We start from the raw sequence: 20,639 nt of genomic DNA on the forward strand, positions 1-20,639 counted from the left end.
TAATTTTATCTGTTAACCTTTTGTCATTGGATGTCTACTTTTTGGTTTGAGTTCCACTATGATGCTTGCAGAAATTAAAAAGTTGCTTTATGGCCTCTGAGGAAAAACAATAGAGTTAAAAGAGACTGACAAGGGAAAATACACATGAAATCCAACCCCTAAGCTTGAAAAACAATTTTAGTCTTTCATATAATGTAATTGACTTGGTTTGGATTGGATACCTCCATACTGTATGTGATGATTGGATTGATCCATTGAGGCCCTGTGGCAAAACAGAGTTAACATTAAATATATAATGTTTTTATTTGTCTTTATTTGGCTAGAGTGTTGGGATTTACTTTGTAGCTGTCTCTGCCTGTAGGGTTCAAGCTGAAGTTGGGAATGTGTGTTTGAACTGCCAATGCTTCACCTGGTGTTGGTACAGACACAAGGTTAGTCATCTATTATGGATGACCAGCCGCAGCCAGTGGAGGACACTGTGGTCACCTTGTTGGATGTGAATGCACAGGGAGAGGCTTTGAACCATGCATGAGGAAGCCTCCAACTTTTGAACAGTGCTCTACAAATATACAGGGGTATAACTGGTGAATATTACTCAGTTCATGGTTCAAAGTTTAATATCATCTTCAATACTATATTTGAAAAAAAAGAAAAAAAGACTGTTTGGTTTTTTTTAAGTATTCCCAGGCAAAATTATGGCCTGGCTGAAGTAACAGGCAAAAATCGCTTTTCTGGCCTCAGAACCCAACTTTGGTGCAGTTCATTGAACCTGATTCCCCATAATAAGTCTGGCTTGTCTTCAAGCCTTAAAACGCTGGAGTCCCAACTCATCCATTAGGCATAAACAGCCTCATGGTGGCCAGGCAATGAACTGTGGCAGATCAGACATTCAGCTTCCTGGCTGAGCCGACCTGGCCAGGATGTGCAGACCTGGGATAATTTCAAGTCCATTTAATGTGTATGATAAAAACATGGCAACAAGACTGTGAAACACAACCGTTGAGATAAAGGTTAACGGAAAGACAGGATTTCAACACTAAAAAGAAGTGACTTGTGGCATGCAGTACATACTTACATCTAGTGCTGAAACAAATAGCAATTTAATTGATTAGTCAATCAACAGGAAATTAATCAGCAACTTTTGTTTAAGTAATTTTTCAAGCAAAAATGTCAAACGTATAGCAAAAATATAGCTCTGTGTCTTCGGTCGGGTTTGGGTATCTAATTTGGCAGTACCAGTCTGGCTTCGTTGGGTCAGACCTTAAAGAAGCAGGAACAAGCCAGGTTCAGGTCTTAGGTCCTTGCAGAACTCTACTGGGAATGTGGTTATATCACAAAAGTCAGACACAGAAAGAAACACAAGACTGACTTCCTGGTTCCACTTTGACCTGCCGCACTTACCGTAGCTGTGCATGAACAGTTTTCTGTGCACTGAGGGATTATTACTGACATTTTGGATGCTTTCGGTTTTACCTTCAAATAAAGTGTTTAGATTATCTGGCTAAACTGTTGGTTTGTTTACAACCTTGTCAAATCGTCTTTAATCAAGGCCCCTTGGTGGCCCCACAATTTTGGGCTATTTGAGATGAAAGTTGACAAACATGAGAGGAACCTGGTAAAATCTTTGGTCGTTATTCCAAAATGATGGTTCTTGATCACATTGTGAGACACAGCCACCAACGGCCAATTTGGAGCTTTGGCAACCAAAGACAGCCTGCAGCAAAATTCACAGTGTCAGAAATGCAGGTGCTACAACCCACTTCTATACACCAACCAATCAGCAGGCAACATGAAATGGTGGATACACTGGCCGGCACGAAGTGCCATTTTTGAATAATGTTTAGGCAAAAAAAAAACAAAAATGATGGAGGCAAAACAAAAAAGGTTTGTGGGACTCTATGACACTAGCTGATGATATGCCTACCGCTACTAGTCACCACACATTCACTGCACAACTTGACAGCCACAAATTGATATCATTGATGTCAATTGATATTGACATGCAACCTTTTCCATAGACCCATCTCACACAGTATAACATGCAATAATCTTTACAGGATTGTTGTTGTCACACAGTCTAAAGGCACCTTCGGACAGGTGTTGGACTTTGTTGCAGCAATGTCACCAGATCTCAGTAATTACTTTGGTGAGTACAATGTTAGTATTACTGATAAACCCAAATTGAACTACACCGGAATTATCCTTTGTTTCTTCATGTGTCCTCCCTGCTGCTTGTTGCATAACCATATACCAGAAAGGTTTCCTAAGATGTTGCTGAGACCTAAAGCAATTAAGATATTGATAGTTGTATCCCATTGTTTTTTTCCATGTCTCCCACCTGTGCTGACTGCTGCTGTCCTGCAGTCTCCCAAGACATACAATGGAAAGAGGTCCAGTGACAGGTGTGTGCTTGAGCTAAAAAGCCCATAAAGCAGCCTTCACAGGACCCTTTTTGTATCCGCAAAAAGCTGAACAAGTGACACGGCTTTGGATTTATAGGTCGGGGCCTCCAGCCGGGTGGCAAGCTGCAGCGGGGCTTGGGCAGCGCAGCGGCAACACTGCTTCCATCTGTTGTCACGGTCTGCTCATATCTGCATGCTAATTCTTCTCTACCCACACCTTCATGAAAACACCCTTGTGGCAGCGCTACCACCGCAGCTCTTTCAGGATGAGGAATTAGCAGAGCAGGGAGCACAAAGACACAGACCTGAGGTTGATGGGATGTGAAATGCATATAGAGCGAGGAGAAAAAATGTGAGATTAGAGGAAAATCAAAGAGGTAAGAAGCAGAACGTCCACGCTGGCTATCTCATATCCACATAAAAATGTTGTCACCACTCAAGCCTGTGCGCCCAGTAGATCGGCTTGATGTTTGCTATTACATGCAAAACATGCAGAGGATAGTTAAGGTCAGTTATTTGTTTCAAGGTCTCAAGAACGGTGACATTCAGCGGGTGTCGAAGCGCGGCTCCCTGCCTCCGTTCAGCAGATGTAGCTGCTGGCTAAAGTCTTCTCAAGCTGACTAATCATTTGTGTATGCAGCTATAATATGCTTTCAATGTCTGAAAATACATATCATCCATCAAAGCACGATTGTAATGTCTTTGGGCTGGAAAAGGGCACTGGGAGTAGGTGTGGCATATCTGAGATCTAATAAATATACATTTCTCCAGGCAAGAAGAGGAAGCTGCAAGATCTAAGGATTCATTTCCTACTCTGCCAACATAGCAGATAAGGTTTGATACAGTGCAGGCATGAAAAAATCTACATTCTGTAACTGAAATGTGGAACTTTATAAATGTATGTTCCACACAGAAATACAGAACGTTTTGCTGTCTATAGTCTGTACAATGTCTCTCTGACATAAAAAGGGTCAAAGTATACATCTATGTTTATGTTTTAATCACAACTAGACCCACTGCTTTAAAACAGGAGTCCACCCTCACTTCCTACATGTCTTTGTAGTTGTAACACACCCATACTCTCTGTCGAACATGTCCGTGCCCTATGGCAGGCTGCAGAACAGCAGGCTAGAGTGCATGCCATGCACTTGATATGTGTCCAATATAAACAAATCTGGCAGTGGAGTGACAGTGGCAGAGCTTTTTTAAGAGCTTTGACTTAGATATCACATACATTTGGAACAAAGAAGAGTTATTATACTAGAGAGTGAACTGTAAGACACAGAGATGTTGTGTAAATGAAACATTTTTGCTTCTAAAACAGCCATTGTACCATGACAGACATCTGCAGGATTTATCTGCTCCCTAAACCCTTTACTCTGAAAAATGTGTGCAGTCAGCTGTTTCATTTGGAATACACAGGGAAACAAAAACAAGAGAGAGGGACATGTTATCTTATCTCAATGGTGATATATCTGACTCAACCACACTAAAATAACTTTATATATTTAAATCCATATCCGTCTCAATGAAACAGTAAGAGAGAAAAGCAATTTCTTTGTTTTATCATTTTAATTTTGCAAATGAAAGATTTTGGCCAATTAAAAAGTTTTGGCTGCATGTCAAAAGGAAAAATATTATAATATTAGACTTCCAAACAGTTTCCATTTTTAGCTGCTTTTTGAACATTCAGCCCCAGGACAGAGAGTTTTACCATGACAGAGATATGCAGGATGCGGAGCTCCTCCTTTGCAGAATCGTTGGCTGGGTCTTCGGTTGGTTCCGGGAGGTTCAGGCTGCCGTCCTGGTGGTGAATGTGGAAGAGCAGAGTGCCATTCTCCAGCCATTGCTGCCTCCAGCGCACCAGAGGGATGTCCTCTGAATTCCCAGAGATCTCTGCCAGAGACAACAGACAAAGTGGACTAAGTGAGTTTGAGATCTTATTGTAACTGTCAATCAAGACAGGTGCCATTTCACATTTTTAGCCACGCTAACATTCATGGTCCCCTTAGGACAAATCCTCCTGATTTTGGTGATCCCTGCCTTTTCCTATAGTGTCACCACTAGGTTGACATTTTTGATTTTCATTGAAGTATCTCAACAACTTTTCGATGGATTGCCATGAAATTTGGTATAGATATCTATGTTCCCCAGAGGATGAATCCTAATGACTTTGGTGATCTCCTGACTTTTTATCTAGTGCCATGAGCAGGTCAAAGTTATCTATGTTCCCCAGAGGATGAATCCTAATGACTTTGGTGATCCCCTGGCTTTTCATCCAGCATCACCATGAGGTCATGCTGTTGTGAAAACGGAATTACAGGTGAAAAAACGGTAAGATGTGTTTTTGGGGCGACTTTATGAAACATTCTCCTGACAAAGAAAGTCAGAAACAAAAAGATTCGGGTGGGGCAAGCCAACAGAGATGTAGGTCTGTTCGCCACAGTTACAGTGTCATTCTGTGGGAAACACTGGTAGTGAGTGTCAGCCATCACCTCCGCCTATACCTAAAAACCCCTCTATCAGCTTTCAGAGTTTTTATCCATGTTAGGAAGAACAAAAACCACAAGAAATTATTAAACTCAAAAGATAAAGATGAGTAAACAGTGATTTTATGGAAGCAGTGGAGCATAAGAAACAGTGTGCGTTGTGTCATACCTCAGTTCCTCAGACAATACATTCCACTCCTTGCTGTTTGAAGTACTAGTTATGTATGCCTTAAACACACACAGTGCAGAAATGGAAAACATTATAAATGCATGACAGAGCTTTATGGGTGATTTTATGTAAGTGTGAAGAGTAGCAAAGATGCATCAGGCTCATGAGTCATGAGAAGTAAGATCGCTGACTGGAAGACATAAATCGAAACAGAGATCACAGAAAGTGCAACCGGGACTTCAGACTGAATCCCACTACCAACTCTACAAACTGCTCCAATAGGCTGCCACTAGAACTTAATATATGTTCTTGGCTGGATTTTGTGGTTTCACTGGAGTTACAGCAATACCCAGTAAGCAATTATTTGGTTATTTGCAGGTTATATATCTATCAAAATGTATCACTTTTACATGATATTTAAAATTGTGTCAATTTTAACATGTAAATATTGTTTTGATTTTGAATTGTGAATTGCATTTACACACAAAAATCTACTGCACGTTTTATTCCTTGCAAAGAACAACATATTTGTATATTTAAATATACATTTACCCCCAAACACACACACTTCTGTGCAGCTCTACCCCTCGGCTCTGACACAAACTCAAACACTCACCTTCGTTTTTCATGACTTCTTCCTTCACAACAATAATGAACTGCACACAGAGGTACTTCATTTATCAGAATAATTATTTCTTCATACAGTGTGTGGGGAGGGGGGCAGCTTCACATCTTCCTCCTTGATTTAATGTACAAAGATGTGCATGTGGAGGCTGTTGGTGCAGGTTTGTCATTACAGAGGGTCAACTGAGAACATCAGGGTCACATTTTCTTCAAATCAATTTAGTGATATTGAGTACTGCAAATGCTACTTGAAATTAAATTCTGCCAGAAGATAGACAAGGGAGGCTAGAAATACTGATTTTGAATTTGTCGGATAAAATGAAGGATTAAGTGTTCCTTTATGGGTTGAGAAAATTTATGATGAATAAACCATTTAAAAACCCACTGGATTATCAGAAAAATACATTGAAAATGGACCTGTTTTATTAAATAATCAAGTGTTGTTTGGAGATGGTTTTCACAAGAAAGCGATTAAATACAAAGTGTTTAAAGTGCTAATCTGTATTTTCTTTCCTCATAAAAAAGATATATGTGCTACATTTTCTCACCTGCGTATTTATACTAATAGCTATTATTATTTTATTACTGGTTTATAGTTTCCATTGTTGGTAGCTGATGCCCTCATTCCCTTTGAAATGTCTAATAAGGAATTTGCACCATTTGCAGCATGGTACACAGTGCAGATCCTTATACTGTTTATGGATTACATTGGACACTCTTTCATGAAACATACTATTACACTAATAGCTAGCATGACCCTGTTCTATACATAAATCTATTATCCAAATATATTATGCTAGTTCTACTGGTTTACCAATAATATAAATAATAATAATAATATAAAGCTTATTTTACACACAGATGTCACAATGAACTTAACAGAGTAGCAGTGCAAGCACTATGCAGAGCAGAAAGGGATGATGGGATTGCACTGAGGGGACACAGTCCATTAGCGAATAGTCCATAATTGATCAAAGTCCATACTATATGCTGGTTTATTCGTGCGGCGGTACAGCAATGATTGCAGGGAGAAATCACAGTCTGTAAATAATAATGAGGATTAGGCCTGATCAAAAGAAAAGGCCAGAATTGAGTGACTCAAGCAGTAAGTTAAGAAACTTGTGTTAGCATGGGAGATGAGAATTAGGACGGGATCAACAAGGACTGGAAAGCCAGGGGAAAGTACCAGACCAGTGTAGAGGTAAAACATGAAACCCTCAACACATCCAGCTCTCACACCACAAAACCTACTTATCACTGTAAGGGCCTTGTGTAGAGATCTATATTTAAACACAGGCTAACCCCATGTCACACAAGACCATTACACTGATTACTGCATAAGATGTTGTTGCAAGCAAGATTTTACTGCTGATCACAGGCTTTTACACAGTGTGCAAAACTTCCGGAAAATGTATCGAATTACACCACCTTTGCACCTGCACAATGTTGGTCTCAATTGATTCAGGGCTTTAAATTATTTTCATTTGTTTGGTCCTCTTCATCTCTGTCTGTAATTCATACCTTAACATAATGCCCCAAGTTATTAAGGATCAATATGTTTCAATGTTTCAATAAGTATTTCGTTTTCACACTAAAGTTTTTGAAGAAGTTGGGGTGCACGCAACATGCATACCTTGGGTGGAGGAGGATGATTGTCCTACAACGGCAGCTGGAGTTGGTGGTGTTCTAACTCGAAGACAGTCAGTACTGCATTTTGGCTTTAACTGACGTGCACTTTAGCGGCATTAACTTAGAACATAAATGGCATTTCGTTTCCTCCTAATCTTTGGCTTTACTGAATTGTAGCCAAGGCTTTGACTGCTTTGCATGTTCTGCCACCCTAGCAAGCAACTAATTGACCAAATGAGAAATGAAGCGAACGAGGGTGTGAGGCAATTCAATTCTTCTTAACACCAGTTGGCAGGCAATTCAACTGTATTCAAAAACTTTATTAAACAATCAATGTATGTTTGTGCACCAGTGATTTGATTTAAATGACATGACTCTTGTCTCTTGAGACGTTACGTTATAGGACCAGCTAGTCTCAATAGCAGTATCGATAAGCACAGACCTTACAGATTTTTGGGTTTCAAGAAAATTGGAACCGGGTGCTTATAGAACAAGGTCTCGATCCCCATCCCTATCTGGAGCAATTCTGTCAACTCTGAGAAAATAACCCTGGTGATGTCATCAGGGTTATCTCAGCTGGGCCTCTGAGATGACACAATTTAACAGAAAGGCGGTGTTACAAACTGGGAGCATGTTGTTTGAAAGATGTGGTTGTTGACCAGACAGCAAGTGTCTAACAAGAAAATGCTTTTTGTTGCATTATGGGAAATGTAGGACCAGTGTTATTGGAGCTCGTCAGAATATCGACCTCTGCTGCATCATTTTGATCAGTTTTTTAATCTGTTTCTGGTAAATCCCCCTACCCCACTGTGGCAATACTAGATCACTGGAGTAACCCTTTTATTTTTATTTCCATATTATGCCATATATTGAACTCATCCAATATAGGATTACATCACAGTAGGTAAAACATCAACATCTTTAAAAACTCATATTCTCCACTAGCTAAATAAAAAATCAATCATAACATTATGTGTTACTATGTCTAATCTCAAATAAGATATTCATATACACAATTGAAATACATTATACATATACAAAAGATACAAGGGTATCAGCCGTTGAATGTTCGCCAAATAGAAAAGTGTTGCATACTAATCTAAAGTACCTAACGATTATTTTTTAGCGTTTAATGATGATTTACTCACAAACTAATTTAATCTGCTCACCTTGCTTTTCCCTTCAATTCTCTTGTTGTTAATGACATCGTCTAATGAAAAGATTGAAACCATCTTGGCACCGAATGACATCGGTACCAACAGGTGCACTTACAAGCTTTCACAAAACAACAGCATAAGTAGGCCTACATAAACAGGAGACTCTCTGTGTGTATTTCTCTGCAGAGCATGTGCGACTGTCAATAGACTGCACAGGAGGGGTAGCGCAAGGGGAGATAGTGGGCAAGGTTTTAATGCTGCAGCTAGGTTCTCTGGGGGAATCTATGCTTTGACCGGGTGCAGCCATACTTCATTGCGATGCGCCAACGCACAATATGCAAATGGAATATTTTCATAATTGATGACATCGATTACGTCAATGAATCGTCCCAACCCTACAAGCTAGCGATGGGCTTCTTTGTTTGGCAATGTTGTTCTGTCGGGGGGTCGGTCCACCACTTTGATCCAGAAATATGAAATATTTTCACATCTATTGGACGGATGGCCATACAATTTGTTACAGACATTTATTGTTTCCAGAGGAATGAATCCTGTTGACTTTGGTGATCCCCTGACTTTTCATCTTGCATCACCATGAGGTTGACAGTTGTAGCTCAGAGTGAAATGTCTCAACAACTGTTGGAGGGATGGCATTATCATTTGATACAGATATTCATGTTCCCCTCAAGATGAACTGTAATAATGTTTGTGATCCCCTGACTTTCATCTAGCACCATCATGCGATAAAAATTTGTCTAATAATTTGGTTTATAAGCAAATACCTGCAAAACTAATAATGTTCCGATCAGCCTCAGATGGTACTGTAGTGTTTATCACTAATTAGCATTAAGTAATATATGTTAGCATGCTAACACATTAAACTAAGATGGTGACCATGATAAGCAATTTTCCTGCTAAACTCTGAATGTTAACATTGTCATTATGAGCATGCTAGCATATGCTAATATTAGTATCTAGTTCAAAGCTGTTGTGACCAAGTACAGCCTCAGAGAGCCACTAGTGTATCTGTAGACCTTTAAAAGCCTTGTTATCCTGATCTCCCAGACTTTCTTAAAGTAGCTAGCTAACTAAAGTTTCAGATGAAATGACCAACTCACATCTATGTAAGCACTTTCCTGGCTTGAACTATTCATGGTAAAAGCAGACATCATTAATATTTTGTGCACACATTGTACATACATAAGATTACAATGCAGTTCCTGCTAGCACTTCACTTCCAGCTGTGTGAGTGTACACCACCTTCTTTGTCAGACAGCCCATTATACTGATTACTGGCAAAGGAAACACTTGCATGCTTGGATAACAGCCATAACCCTTATATGGATTATAACCTGCTTACAAACCAAAACACTTAATACATTTACTGTGTGTGTGTGTGTGTGTGTGTGTGTTTGTAATTGTGAGAGTATAACAAGGTTTGGCCTGACAATAAATGATGCCCTCATGCCGCAGTGAAGGAGTTCCCTCTGCCCATGGATAAGATTTAAGAGTCCCGGCTGGTTTTAACCTAAATGCAAATGATGTGCCAGAGTGTGACAGGGCACTTTTTAAAAAGTGTGCTCTCTCTCCCCCTGGGGACTAGTTTGCCATGAGAGCGGGATTAATGAGACCGCCGCCTTACTGCATAGGACCATGTACAGTACCACCCAGCGAGAGGTAGGAGGAAGGAAGAAAGGAAGAATGATGGAGAAAGAAAAAAAGAAAGAGATGGGGAGGAAGACAGAGAAGGAGCGGGAGAGATAGAAAAGAGAAAGTGGCCACCTACCAGCATTAAAATGGATCGAAGTAATCTGATTACGCTGCATTATTGGTGTACCTACTCTGAATGCAGATTCGCTGAAACATTAATTTTAAAGGAGTTTCACTTATTTTAGAATTAAATTGACAGAGCATCTATCTTAAGCATTTTGAAATCCTAATCTTTAATCCAAGCATAAACAAATGGGCAGTACCACCACAAGGGATCCCGGCACAAAGTATTTTTCCATTCCCCCAATTGATTGACAGAGCACTTGGACTGCCAGAATGTGATAGATTACCAAGAATTCAGAGTGCGTTTTGTGGCTGTCACAGGTTTGCTTACATGTATATCATTAGTAGGTAGATTGTAGTATGCATTAAAATGAGTTCACAAACTCAGTAAAATCTTGTTCTCCTTCTTCAAGTTTCAAAGACCTCTGCTTATCCAAGCACAACTGATATAATTAGAAAATCCTCACGGGGGATTTAAGAATTAAAAAATGAATTTGATACTTACTGTGGCAAGATTAATGCAACATGATAGAAATAAACAAATTACAGTAAAGCCGTCTGTCTAGTTCAGTTTTAGGGACATGCCGGGCACTTTTTTGGAGAATTCAGCAATATAACGCTGTCAGATTTTAGCACCCAGCGGGGAGGTTTTGTTCTGTTCCAGGCAATAACATCATAGTGAAGTGTCAGTGGTGGAATAAAATCATTCATCTTATTGGATAGTGCTTCTGGATAAGATGAGGGGCTCAGTGTTAAACTGGAGTTGCAACAGATTCATAAAGGTCCTCTGGGACCTTTCAGGATACAGCTTACTGTAACAATGTCACCAGGCTCTTGTGCCTTCTGTCACTACAACAATATATTAACTGGTCAGTTCATCTATATTACAAAAAAAATTAATAATTTACTTCTAGTGGTATCAAACCATGCATATAGTATGGATTCTATTTGTCCAGGTTATGAGATTTCTGTCTCTGAGTTTTCTGCTGACACCCCAATACAATAAAGGTGAATGGCTGCTGAATCCAGAAATCATGACCCGGTTACTCAAGATAATACACAGATTTGTTGTGAGCAGTTTCATGTAGGAACAAAGAGACGTTGTAATATAGATGGATAAATAGCACTACAGGTAAGAGGGAAAAAAATAATTTTTGATTTTGGGGTGAACTGTCCCTTTAAGTCATCTGATTCATGACTATAGTCCACACTTCAGATGGTCCACCATCTCAATGTATGTAACCATAACTGTTTCTCCTATATCAACCAACACTCTACTGTCATCTTTACTGTCATCTCTAACTTTTTAGAAACAAAAATATTAAATAAACAACAGAATACTTAAAAAAAAAATCCCATTCCTGTCTAGACAAATGATGATATCAAGGCTATCTTCTGGGGCTGGATTTTTAGTATTTTGCAAATTTTGATTTTGAATTTTTTTTCATACTGTATTGAACATTCATTAAATTCTTTGACAATGTCCATACTGGGTTCGTAACCCCAAATTAGTCATTTTTATATTAATAATTGTAATACAGTAGAAAAATTCAAAAACATAAAAAAGTAAAAATGTATTTTAAATAAATAAATAAATAAGGTGTGTTCTTAATACAGTGAACCTCAATAAGCATTTACATTAATGCATCAGGAAAGACATACTATGTGTTCTTATACATACATGCCTATGCATGCATATACTGCACATGCATGCAGACTTTGAATTAGGTTTTCTCACATATGGAACAGAACCAGGAAGTTTTAGTTTCCCTTAGGCTCTCTTTCATTTGTTGTATGTTTTTATCGGGCTTATGGCAATCTCAAACAAATACAAATGAACTAATACTTCAACGCTAATCAAAATTTAAATACATGTATATAAATACATGTATAAAACATAATGTACAAATACAAAAACACCCATAGCAATATATTTTTTTAAACTCCAAATCCCAAATCTCACCAAGAAGTGATGTTTGTGTCTGAGTTTCCTCTACCAGAGGTTGTAATGCCACAAGTGTATTCTCTCACTCCTCTAAACTCTGTTCCACAGAGACAGCGATAGCAATCGTCACACTGAGCGGTCACCAGAGGGCATGGCGATAAGCAGAAATTACTTTGGAGCTGTTGATTCTGAATTCCCCAAACTTAGCAGTAATAAACGACTATTAAAGAGAACATGACATTCTTGAGCTGAAAGCCCGGCGGCTGAGAGAGGAAGAATATGAAGGAGAGACAGGGTAATTTCCAGATCATTATTCCAATGTGAACACATGGAGGTCGTCCTTCAAGCCTGTCCTTTTACTACACCAAAGTGAGGCTGATTTCTGAGGGGGCTGTGAAGTATCCACTTCACACAGTAAACACAGCATTTTAGCCTTAACAGTGGGTTAGGGGACGACTTTCACATAATAAAACTTAAAGTTTTATATCTTTAGTGGATATATCATGATTTCTGACCTTTGGACAATATTTTTGTCTCTTTTACATCATCTGTAAGTCATACCAAAATTTTCCTTAGCCTGCAAACACTCTTGGCATGGAGTTTCACAGGAGCTGAAATGTGGCCCAGGCCTTATTTGCATTTACATAAATGAGGCACTGTCTATATGAATCTTCTATCCCTGTCCTGCATGTGTCTGTTTGCATAGGTAACATGGACAGAATAATTGCAATATCACCATGGAAACCAAGCTTGAATGGATTATGAACCATCACTGAAAAAGGTAGGCCACAATATAGCACATATTGTAATATCAGCACATCTTAGCTTTAATATTTGAGATTGTTCTGAACGGGATATGAGATTATTCAGAATATGATAACTTGCCGCCTCATAACGTGAAAACTTAAATATACTAAATATTAAGTTGACTGTTGAGCAGGTAAACTGGAGCTGTGTCCTTTTGCCATACCACATACAAACACAGTCTATGCTGTTTTTGTTCATTCTATTTCCGCTTTTGTCTCTTGACTTCCAGTCGCTATTGCCAGCTATGGTAAATACAAGTTAAATGTCTCAGTCCTGATCAGTTCACTTAGCCTACTAAAAATTTCTCAAAGAACACACCTCCACATAATTTATGAAGAAGTTAAAGAAGTCCACATGATTGTGACACATGCATTTTGAATAGCCACACTCATTCTGTTCTGTTAGAACTTATTGTTACCCATATTGTTACATATATACTGTATATACATTGGACAAAAAATGCCAATACAGCAGTTAACATGATTGATTCCGCTGTTAGCTATTAGCGCCAATGTTTGTTTCTCAATTTTCTACATGCTATGACAGTCCTCATCGCTACACGTTATATTGTTAAATGTTTGCTAAAATGCAGGTGTAAGGTGTTCACTTATTGTGGGGTCAATGGTGTACATCAAAACGACATTGAAAAATGAAGTGTGTTTTAGTATGCATACTGACTTCTAAGTATAGGAATATTTCAGCATTTTGAAAAATATGCTTAATTGCTTTCTTTCAGAGTAGGATAATAAGATACAATCTCATATTTGTGTGCTACAGTACATGTAAGTACAGATTGCTCAGTCACTGTGTCTGACTGTTGTTTGCCAAGAAAGAGTTAAACCTCTTAAACCACTTTATTAAACTTCTGTTTGTGTACCGATTAAACAAATGAAGACACAACATGTTAGCTACCTGTTAGCTATCTGTATCCCCCATTATGCTACTGTAAGCTAGGTTAAACAGGCAAGAAACACAGTTCCCTAAATGTTTAACTATTTCTTTAATTTTGTCACTTTTTCAGTATGAAGACAGTAGATATTCAAAACCTGCTTAAGAGTTAATATGTAGTATGGAATCAGGGTACATGACATGGAAAATATGAGTGGTGTGTTTTTACCCTCTGACTGTAAGTGGATTTCAGGAGTTATTTTTTAACAGTTTGATTTCACCTTACAACATATTTCAGCATGTGCTAATTCTCAGCTAACACAGAGGGCAGACACATACAGTGATTTATATGGCTCAAGGTGTTTTATCTTATGCTCAACCCAGCATAGAAACCAGTTTTCTCGAGTCCGACAACATGCTAGTCAGGGGAATGATGTACTGTGCTGTGAATTTTAAATAAATAGAAAAAAATAAAGCTCCAAAAAAGAGTTTAAAAGGCCTTTAAAGAGAAAACATGTTGAGTAACTACTTGATATTGATTTTCACAGCCAACTTCACAACATAGAACTACAAATACAAGTGAACTTCAGAACAGTTGGGGCACCCCGGTAACTCACCTGGTAGAGCACATATAATGTATCAAGGCTGAGTCCTTACCGCAGTGGCCGGGGCTTGAATCCGGCCCAGGCCCGAATCCAGCCCAGGCCCAGAATCTCTCTCCCCTGCCTTCCCTGTCTCTCTCTACTGTGACTACCTAATAAAGCAGAAACGCCCAAAAAAGAATCTTTAAAAAACAGAACAGTTGAAGAGAGCAGAATAAAGACCAAGGCTAAACATTGTCCCTTTGTTCTCCTTTCTGTTATTCTTGTCAAGCACTCCTATTATATATCAGATATTACTAAAAATGTCAATATGTGTATGTACTGTATGGTACATACACAAGAAATTCTGCAATGTGACATCAGTAAACAAACACAAACACTTGTGTTTGCCAACCTGATCTGGTTGGTCAGGTCTGCAAAACTTTAAACTAAAGAATAAGAGAGGCAAAAGGCCCGATTATTGTTCAGTCCGACTTTCTCAGGAGTGCTCACTCAGTGCTGTTTTCACTCTTACATTTCAATTTGTAACTTCCTGTTGGGGGATAAGTGCTAATACCAGACCAGAATTTAATTCAGGCATATAAGGTTAATCTATAAGTGTCTGAGTTAGAGCTAACAGGATGCTCTTCTCTGGTCCAGCCCCACTTTGTGATTTAGTTTGATAAGACGGCTGTATTTTTACACAACATCTTGATACCTGTTTTAGGCATGCAGGCATTGTGTCTTATTAAAACTGTATACAAAACAGCAGACAGCAAACATAAGAGCCAAAGACTATGGGGTACACATCTGTTTTAAATTTTTGCAAACGGCTGAGAGTTTAATGTGAATATATTGACAGACGCATTCAGAAGTAATGAGACAGGCAAACTGTTTGAGATCAGCAGCTAAACAACGGTCTGAGAGAAATGCTGTTTTCCGAGGCCTGTTTGCCCAGTGGGAGAGGGAGAAGGGGAGGAGACCATATGGCTGCGGAGCTGTGTGTTTGTACTGGTATTTAACAGCAGCAGAGGTGTGTGTGTGTGGCAGTAAGAGGGGGTGGAGGCTGAAGCTATTCTGCTCACATCCTCATGCGGTGTCAGGGGAAGCTGCCCTCTCTTACCTCTCGTCTCACAGTCATAGCTTGTGCTTAGAGCGAGGAGGGATGAGAAGATAGTAAAAAGGGGTGGAAGCGTGTTAAAATTGAAGCTAGTGTAATGGGATGAGTAGACGAGGAGAGTGGCAGAGTAGAGGGTGGATGGGATGAAGAGGCAGAGAGAAAGAAAAACATGAGAAAGAAAACAGAGTTGGGTTTTTGATCTGAGGTCTAATCTAAATTCAAACTTCAGGGTACAAACCCTCCACTGCTGCTACAACCTCCCGGACCCCACACACACAAGTTCCCAAACTGTGAACTTCACAGGCATGTATAAGCTGCAGCGCAAATATGGCTAGAATCCTTATGAAGGACCTCCCTACCACCCCCACCAGCCACAACACAGTCAGCAAAGCCGGGCTGCCAATAAGAAACGCTGCAAGCACATGTAGAAAAACGTCTATAGCAATATAATCAGCATGATGGCTCTGCGGATATTTCCCAGAAACCAGTGAGTAAACAGCATGATTAGAAAGAAACCTTGATGCTGGTGCTAAAACGATCCTGAGGTTCATTCATAAAACCGTTTAGTGGGTGAAACAAAACAAGCCAGAAGAAAGATTTTAAAAGAGTAAACGGGTAGTCCTCATGATATTTATCTTGTACAGACATTACCAGATTGGTGAATCTTTTGTTTCAACATCTGAGCACCCCTGGCACTGTGCGTAAGGAATTAAAAAGTTAAAAACAAAAGGTATGAGTAGAACAAAAGCTATATAAGTCAGTCACAGACAGACATAAACACTCCACATCCCCATGTCCCCAGGAAACACTTCTGGGCTCGTTTTTAGGTGTGCGTTGTTCAGCCTTGCCAATTTTATACATGAATGAGAGTAGGAAACAGCGCAATCAATCAAAGTCGGTCCCTTTCCTAACAAGCTACCCAACACGGGACTCCACATATTAACCAAGACAGCCAGCAAATGGTAATTTGTGGTAGCTTGAGAAGTTCTTCTTTTAAAATTTCATGTCGCATGATTATGTATGGGACACGAAGCGCAGGGGACAGGGGGAATGGTCCACTTCAAGGTGAGCCAAGATCACAGGAGCTTCTGTAAAATACATGGAGCGCTCGGTTTGATGAGATTCAACAAGACTGACCCCAGTTGGCTGTGATTAGAAATTCCACTCGTGGAAAGTCACACACCCTGCAGAGTTTCTGCGAATGTCATCACACAGATGAATCTCATTAAAAGCAAGGTGTAGCAGATGGATTGTATTGTTGCCAAGATTGGAAGTTTCAAAAATGGTTTCGACAGGTTGCTAAGCTGTTTAAATGAAAGGTGCCGAGGCCTAATGCATCACTGTACGTGGAGGCAAACAAAATAAACCTAGCACTGCTAACTCTGCATAAAGCTTCATTTGATTCTTATATGCTGAGGATACAGAGTGGAATAAGTAGCTACTTACCACTGCAAAGATCCCGAATCAACTGATGTGTCCAGGTAGAATTACAGATGCTTGCTCTGAGGAGCTTATATAACCCATCTGTTCTCTGATATTTCTATCAAATCATGCTTTTAGTAAGAATATTTTCTTTGATTACATTACACCAATAAGCATGTCTTCCTCTTGTTTTGTTGCAAGTTGCCATAGGCTCTTTTCACAGCAGACATTTTTACTTGTCATAGTAGAAAAATCACTAATGTTTCTAATAACATTAATGATGGCTCTGTTCTATTCAGGACAGAACCTTGAAAGCGAAGAAGCAAAATAAAATTCAACCATCATTAATTATATTTTTTACACCTGTGCCATTTTCCTACTGTGACATTTCCTACTGTCTTCCTATTTCCACATTTTTAGGATTTTTACCAACACACCTTTTTAATGTTATCTTAAAGGGTCAGTTCACCCAAATTACAAAAAAACATATTTTCTCACTTACCATGAGAAAAATCAATTACTCATTACTTAGTACTCATTGAAATAGCAACTACTTTACTTCACTGATTACTCACCAACAAACATTAATAGTTATACTACTTGTTAAATGACTCACTGTTACTCAGCCCAGCTCTGTCACATGTGCCTTTAAACAACTCTAAAGTCTCCAGACTATACCAGACTATATTTTAGAGGTATTTACTGACCATCAACAGCTAGTTTAGCCCAGTGACCACACGCAGCACTCCAAAAGTTTCTCAATGAAGCTGTGGGGTTTATACTAGGGATGGGTACGAGTAATAGATGAATCGATTATTAATCAGACCTGACTGATCTTTTCTTTTCTCCGTATTCAACCTTTTTTCCTTCAGTATCTATGGATTGTGAGCATGCAGAAGCATATGGAAAAAAACTTGTTGCTGCACAGCCAAGGTGTTCCAAAAATACGAATGTATTTAAAAAGCGTATCACAAAAACAGATATTCCGTTTGAATGTAGAGTGTCCTACAGATAGTGTTCCATCATGGGTGTGTGTGTAGCCTTATTGTTGCTAGGCTAGCAAGTTTCTTCATGTAGTTATAGAGTCTTTTAAAATTAGTCAGCCTTGAAAGTCTTTAAGAAGCCCAGTTTAAAGTCATGTCGAGCGTTTTACTGCTAAGGAGTAAATCAAGTATAGGAGTATGAGTGTAGGATTAACAATGATTAACGTTGGCAAGCCAGTTAAGAACACAGCTTTGGAGTTATACTCTAGGGCACATTCCTCCTCTTTTGGCAGAAACTAGCCGTCTCCTCACACCTCCAGCCGCTAAGCTAACACATTTCGGACCAGTCTGTCTACACAACGCCCAGACATGAACTTGTCATCAATTCTCCAATCTAGCTCCTGTAAAGATAGCAAACACACATGGCATTACTGGGCTTTGTAAATATTATATAGTAATATAATTAGGGCACTGATTAGAGCTAGACCAATAAATCAGCAGGCTCATATATTGGCAGATATTAGCTTATTGAGATAGGGCAGTATTAGTGTAAATGTCATTATTAAATAAATGTAAATGTCAGTATTAAATGTCATTACAAAAATGTCAAAAATATGTTAGAAACAGTGTCTTCATTACATAGAGTAATGTGTCCACCACAGAGCAATGACCAGTTTATTTTTCAACTGTAACTGGTCACAGGGAAAATAAATAAATAAATAAATAAATTATATATATATATATATATATATATATATATATATATATATATATATATATATACACACACACACACACATCCAATCTTTTCATTCGGGCTGAATGAAAGGATTGGATGGACTTATTACAGGCCAGCGACATTCCAGATTTTTTTCCCCCAGAGCATTTGATTTGTTGATCGCTGTCGGGATGTAGAGAATTCCAACAAATACAACAAAAAAATCTTCTGAAATACATTACCTACCTTAGCTTTAATGTGATCTGAGCTGTTGAGAGTGAGGTCTGTGGATTATCCAGAGATATATAATTTGAGAAAACCAACCCAACACATTTTCTCACACACACAGTCTTCAGCTCTCAGTAGGACAATTCTGCTATATGTAGCCAAACGTGAGACTCCCGAAGACACAAATAAACATCTCAATCTCACATCAAATGGTGAATGGAAAATGTGTTCCCTTCTTCTATGAACAAAGAACCACTGTGTCAACCTGTAGCACAAATTCAAGCATTGCATCAATGTAGAATGAGCTTAACGAAGCAGCCATTCAAACAGGACCCCTCTCTCCTGTAATGCAGTCATCTCATCTCAATGTTGACTTAATTCAACATGCATTTCAGCCCTCGCAAAGAAGGCACGCGCGGTGCAATGAACCAAACAAACACCAAAGCCATTTGCTATCCTGAGACGAATAGCAATTACGATTTCTGTTACGTCTCATTGGTTAACCCATTTGTTTCTCTGCAGAGCCACAGACAGATAGAAAACGGTTTAATCTCCATGTGTAAGAGATGAAGAAATTTGTGTTGATGGTGGAAAAGATCTTAATCCCCATTTCTCTCACATCCTCGCTCGATCAGATTTCATATGTTGTTCATGCATTGTGTTGTCCTGTATAGCAGATGTAGCATTGTTTTCTACTTTTTTCACAGGCTTGCTTGCAAAATAACTTGGTCACCAGTTGTCTGAGACACATTTTCATGTGACATCAAGTCCATACAAGTCCTGAGTCTCTGTCCTTGAGTAACTGAAGGAATTTTTGGCACTACTTACCTATAGTCCAAACTGTTCCACTTGTTAAAGGATGTAGAATATTTTCCAGTTGCTTACTCTGCCAATTTACCTGTCCAATTTTCATCAGGCCACACTACGAGTGCCCTATAGTCCCACTTGAGAAGAAAAAAGTTTAATGGCTGAGAGAAAACAGTTAAAGTGACCCTACTACTGAAGTCACCGTGAATGCTTAAGCATTGTGTTCCATGGGGATTGCTTGGCACTTCCAAAAGGCAATTTAGCATGCCTGGCAAGTAGCACAAGTACCTCAGCACTGCCTGAATAACTAGTTCTTTCTCATCATGTTGCAAAGTATATACAGTATAAGCAAGAAGCTCATACTTCAATGACGTTGGCAGTTTTTCCAATAAACTACTGAATAAAAAGTACAATATTATGAACAAATGCAGTCCAGGCTTTGTTTTCCAGATTCGCTTACTGTAAATAAATTGTTTCCCACTTGTCTTTTAGCAAGAACATTAAAGTTAAGGAACAAAACAACAGAATGTCCATATACGGAAGCAATTGGGGTATGTGCCTCTAAACTTCCATATTCATAGTAATATGCTATGAAACTTTGGAGTTATTCCTATTCATTGGGGGTTAAAGCCATTCCCAGCATGTACTGAGTAAAGAGCAAGGTAACACCCTGCCAGCCAATCACAGGTCATCCAAGCTCATTTACCATCAAATAACAATACCAAGGCCTATAAATGCTTCTGTCAGCTTCCAAGTCAGCTGAGTTATGGTGTGTTAGTAGTGAGAATGTAATCTGAACCAACTAAAACAACAACTTGCAAGAGTTGGGTGGGAGTCTGGGTGTGAGAAATCTGATACTGAAAGCCAAGTATAACAAAATGAAACCAAAGTCTGGGC

At 39.0% G+C, this 20,639-nt stretch overlaps 1 protein-coding gene across 11 annotated transcripts in view; it reads right to left on the bottom strand.

The window, feature by feature from the left end:
• Positions 1 to 20,639, bottom strand: part of astn1 (astrotactin 1) — a 439,680-nt gene that overhangs the window by 354,854 nt on the left and 64,187 nt on the right. For all 11 annotated transcript variants that reach the window (XM_044219839.1, XM_044219838.1, XM_044219836.1 and 8 more), the window contains exon 2: positions 4,117 to 4,298. In XM_044219839.1, coding sequence (XP_044075774.1) covers positions 4,117 to 4,298 — 182 coding nt within the window. The remainder of the gene's footprint in view (positions 1 to 4,116; positions 4,299 to 20,639) is intronic.

Source organism: Siniperca chuatsi, linkage group LG13 (assembly GCF_020085105.1).
Source record: "Siniperca chuatsi isolate FFG_IHB_CAS linkage group LG13, ASM2008510v1, whole genome shotgun sequence".
Taxonomy (NCBI): domain Eukaryota; kingdom Metazoa; phylum Chordata; class Actinopteri; order Centrarchiformes; family Sinipercidae; genus Siniperca; species Siniperca chuatsi.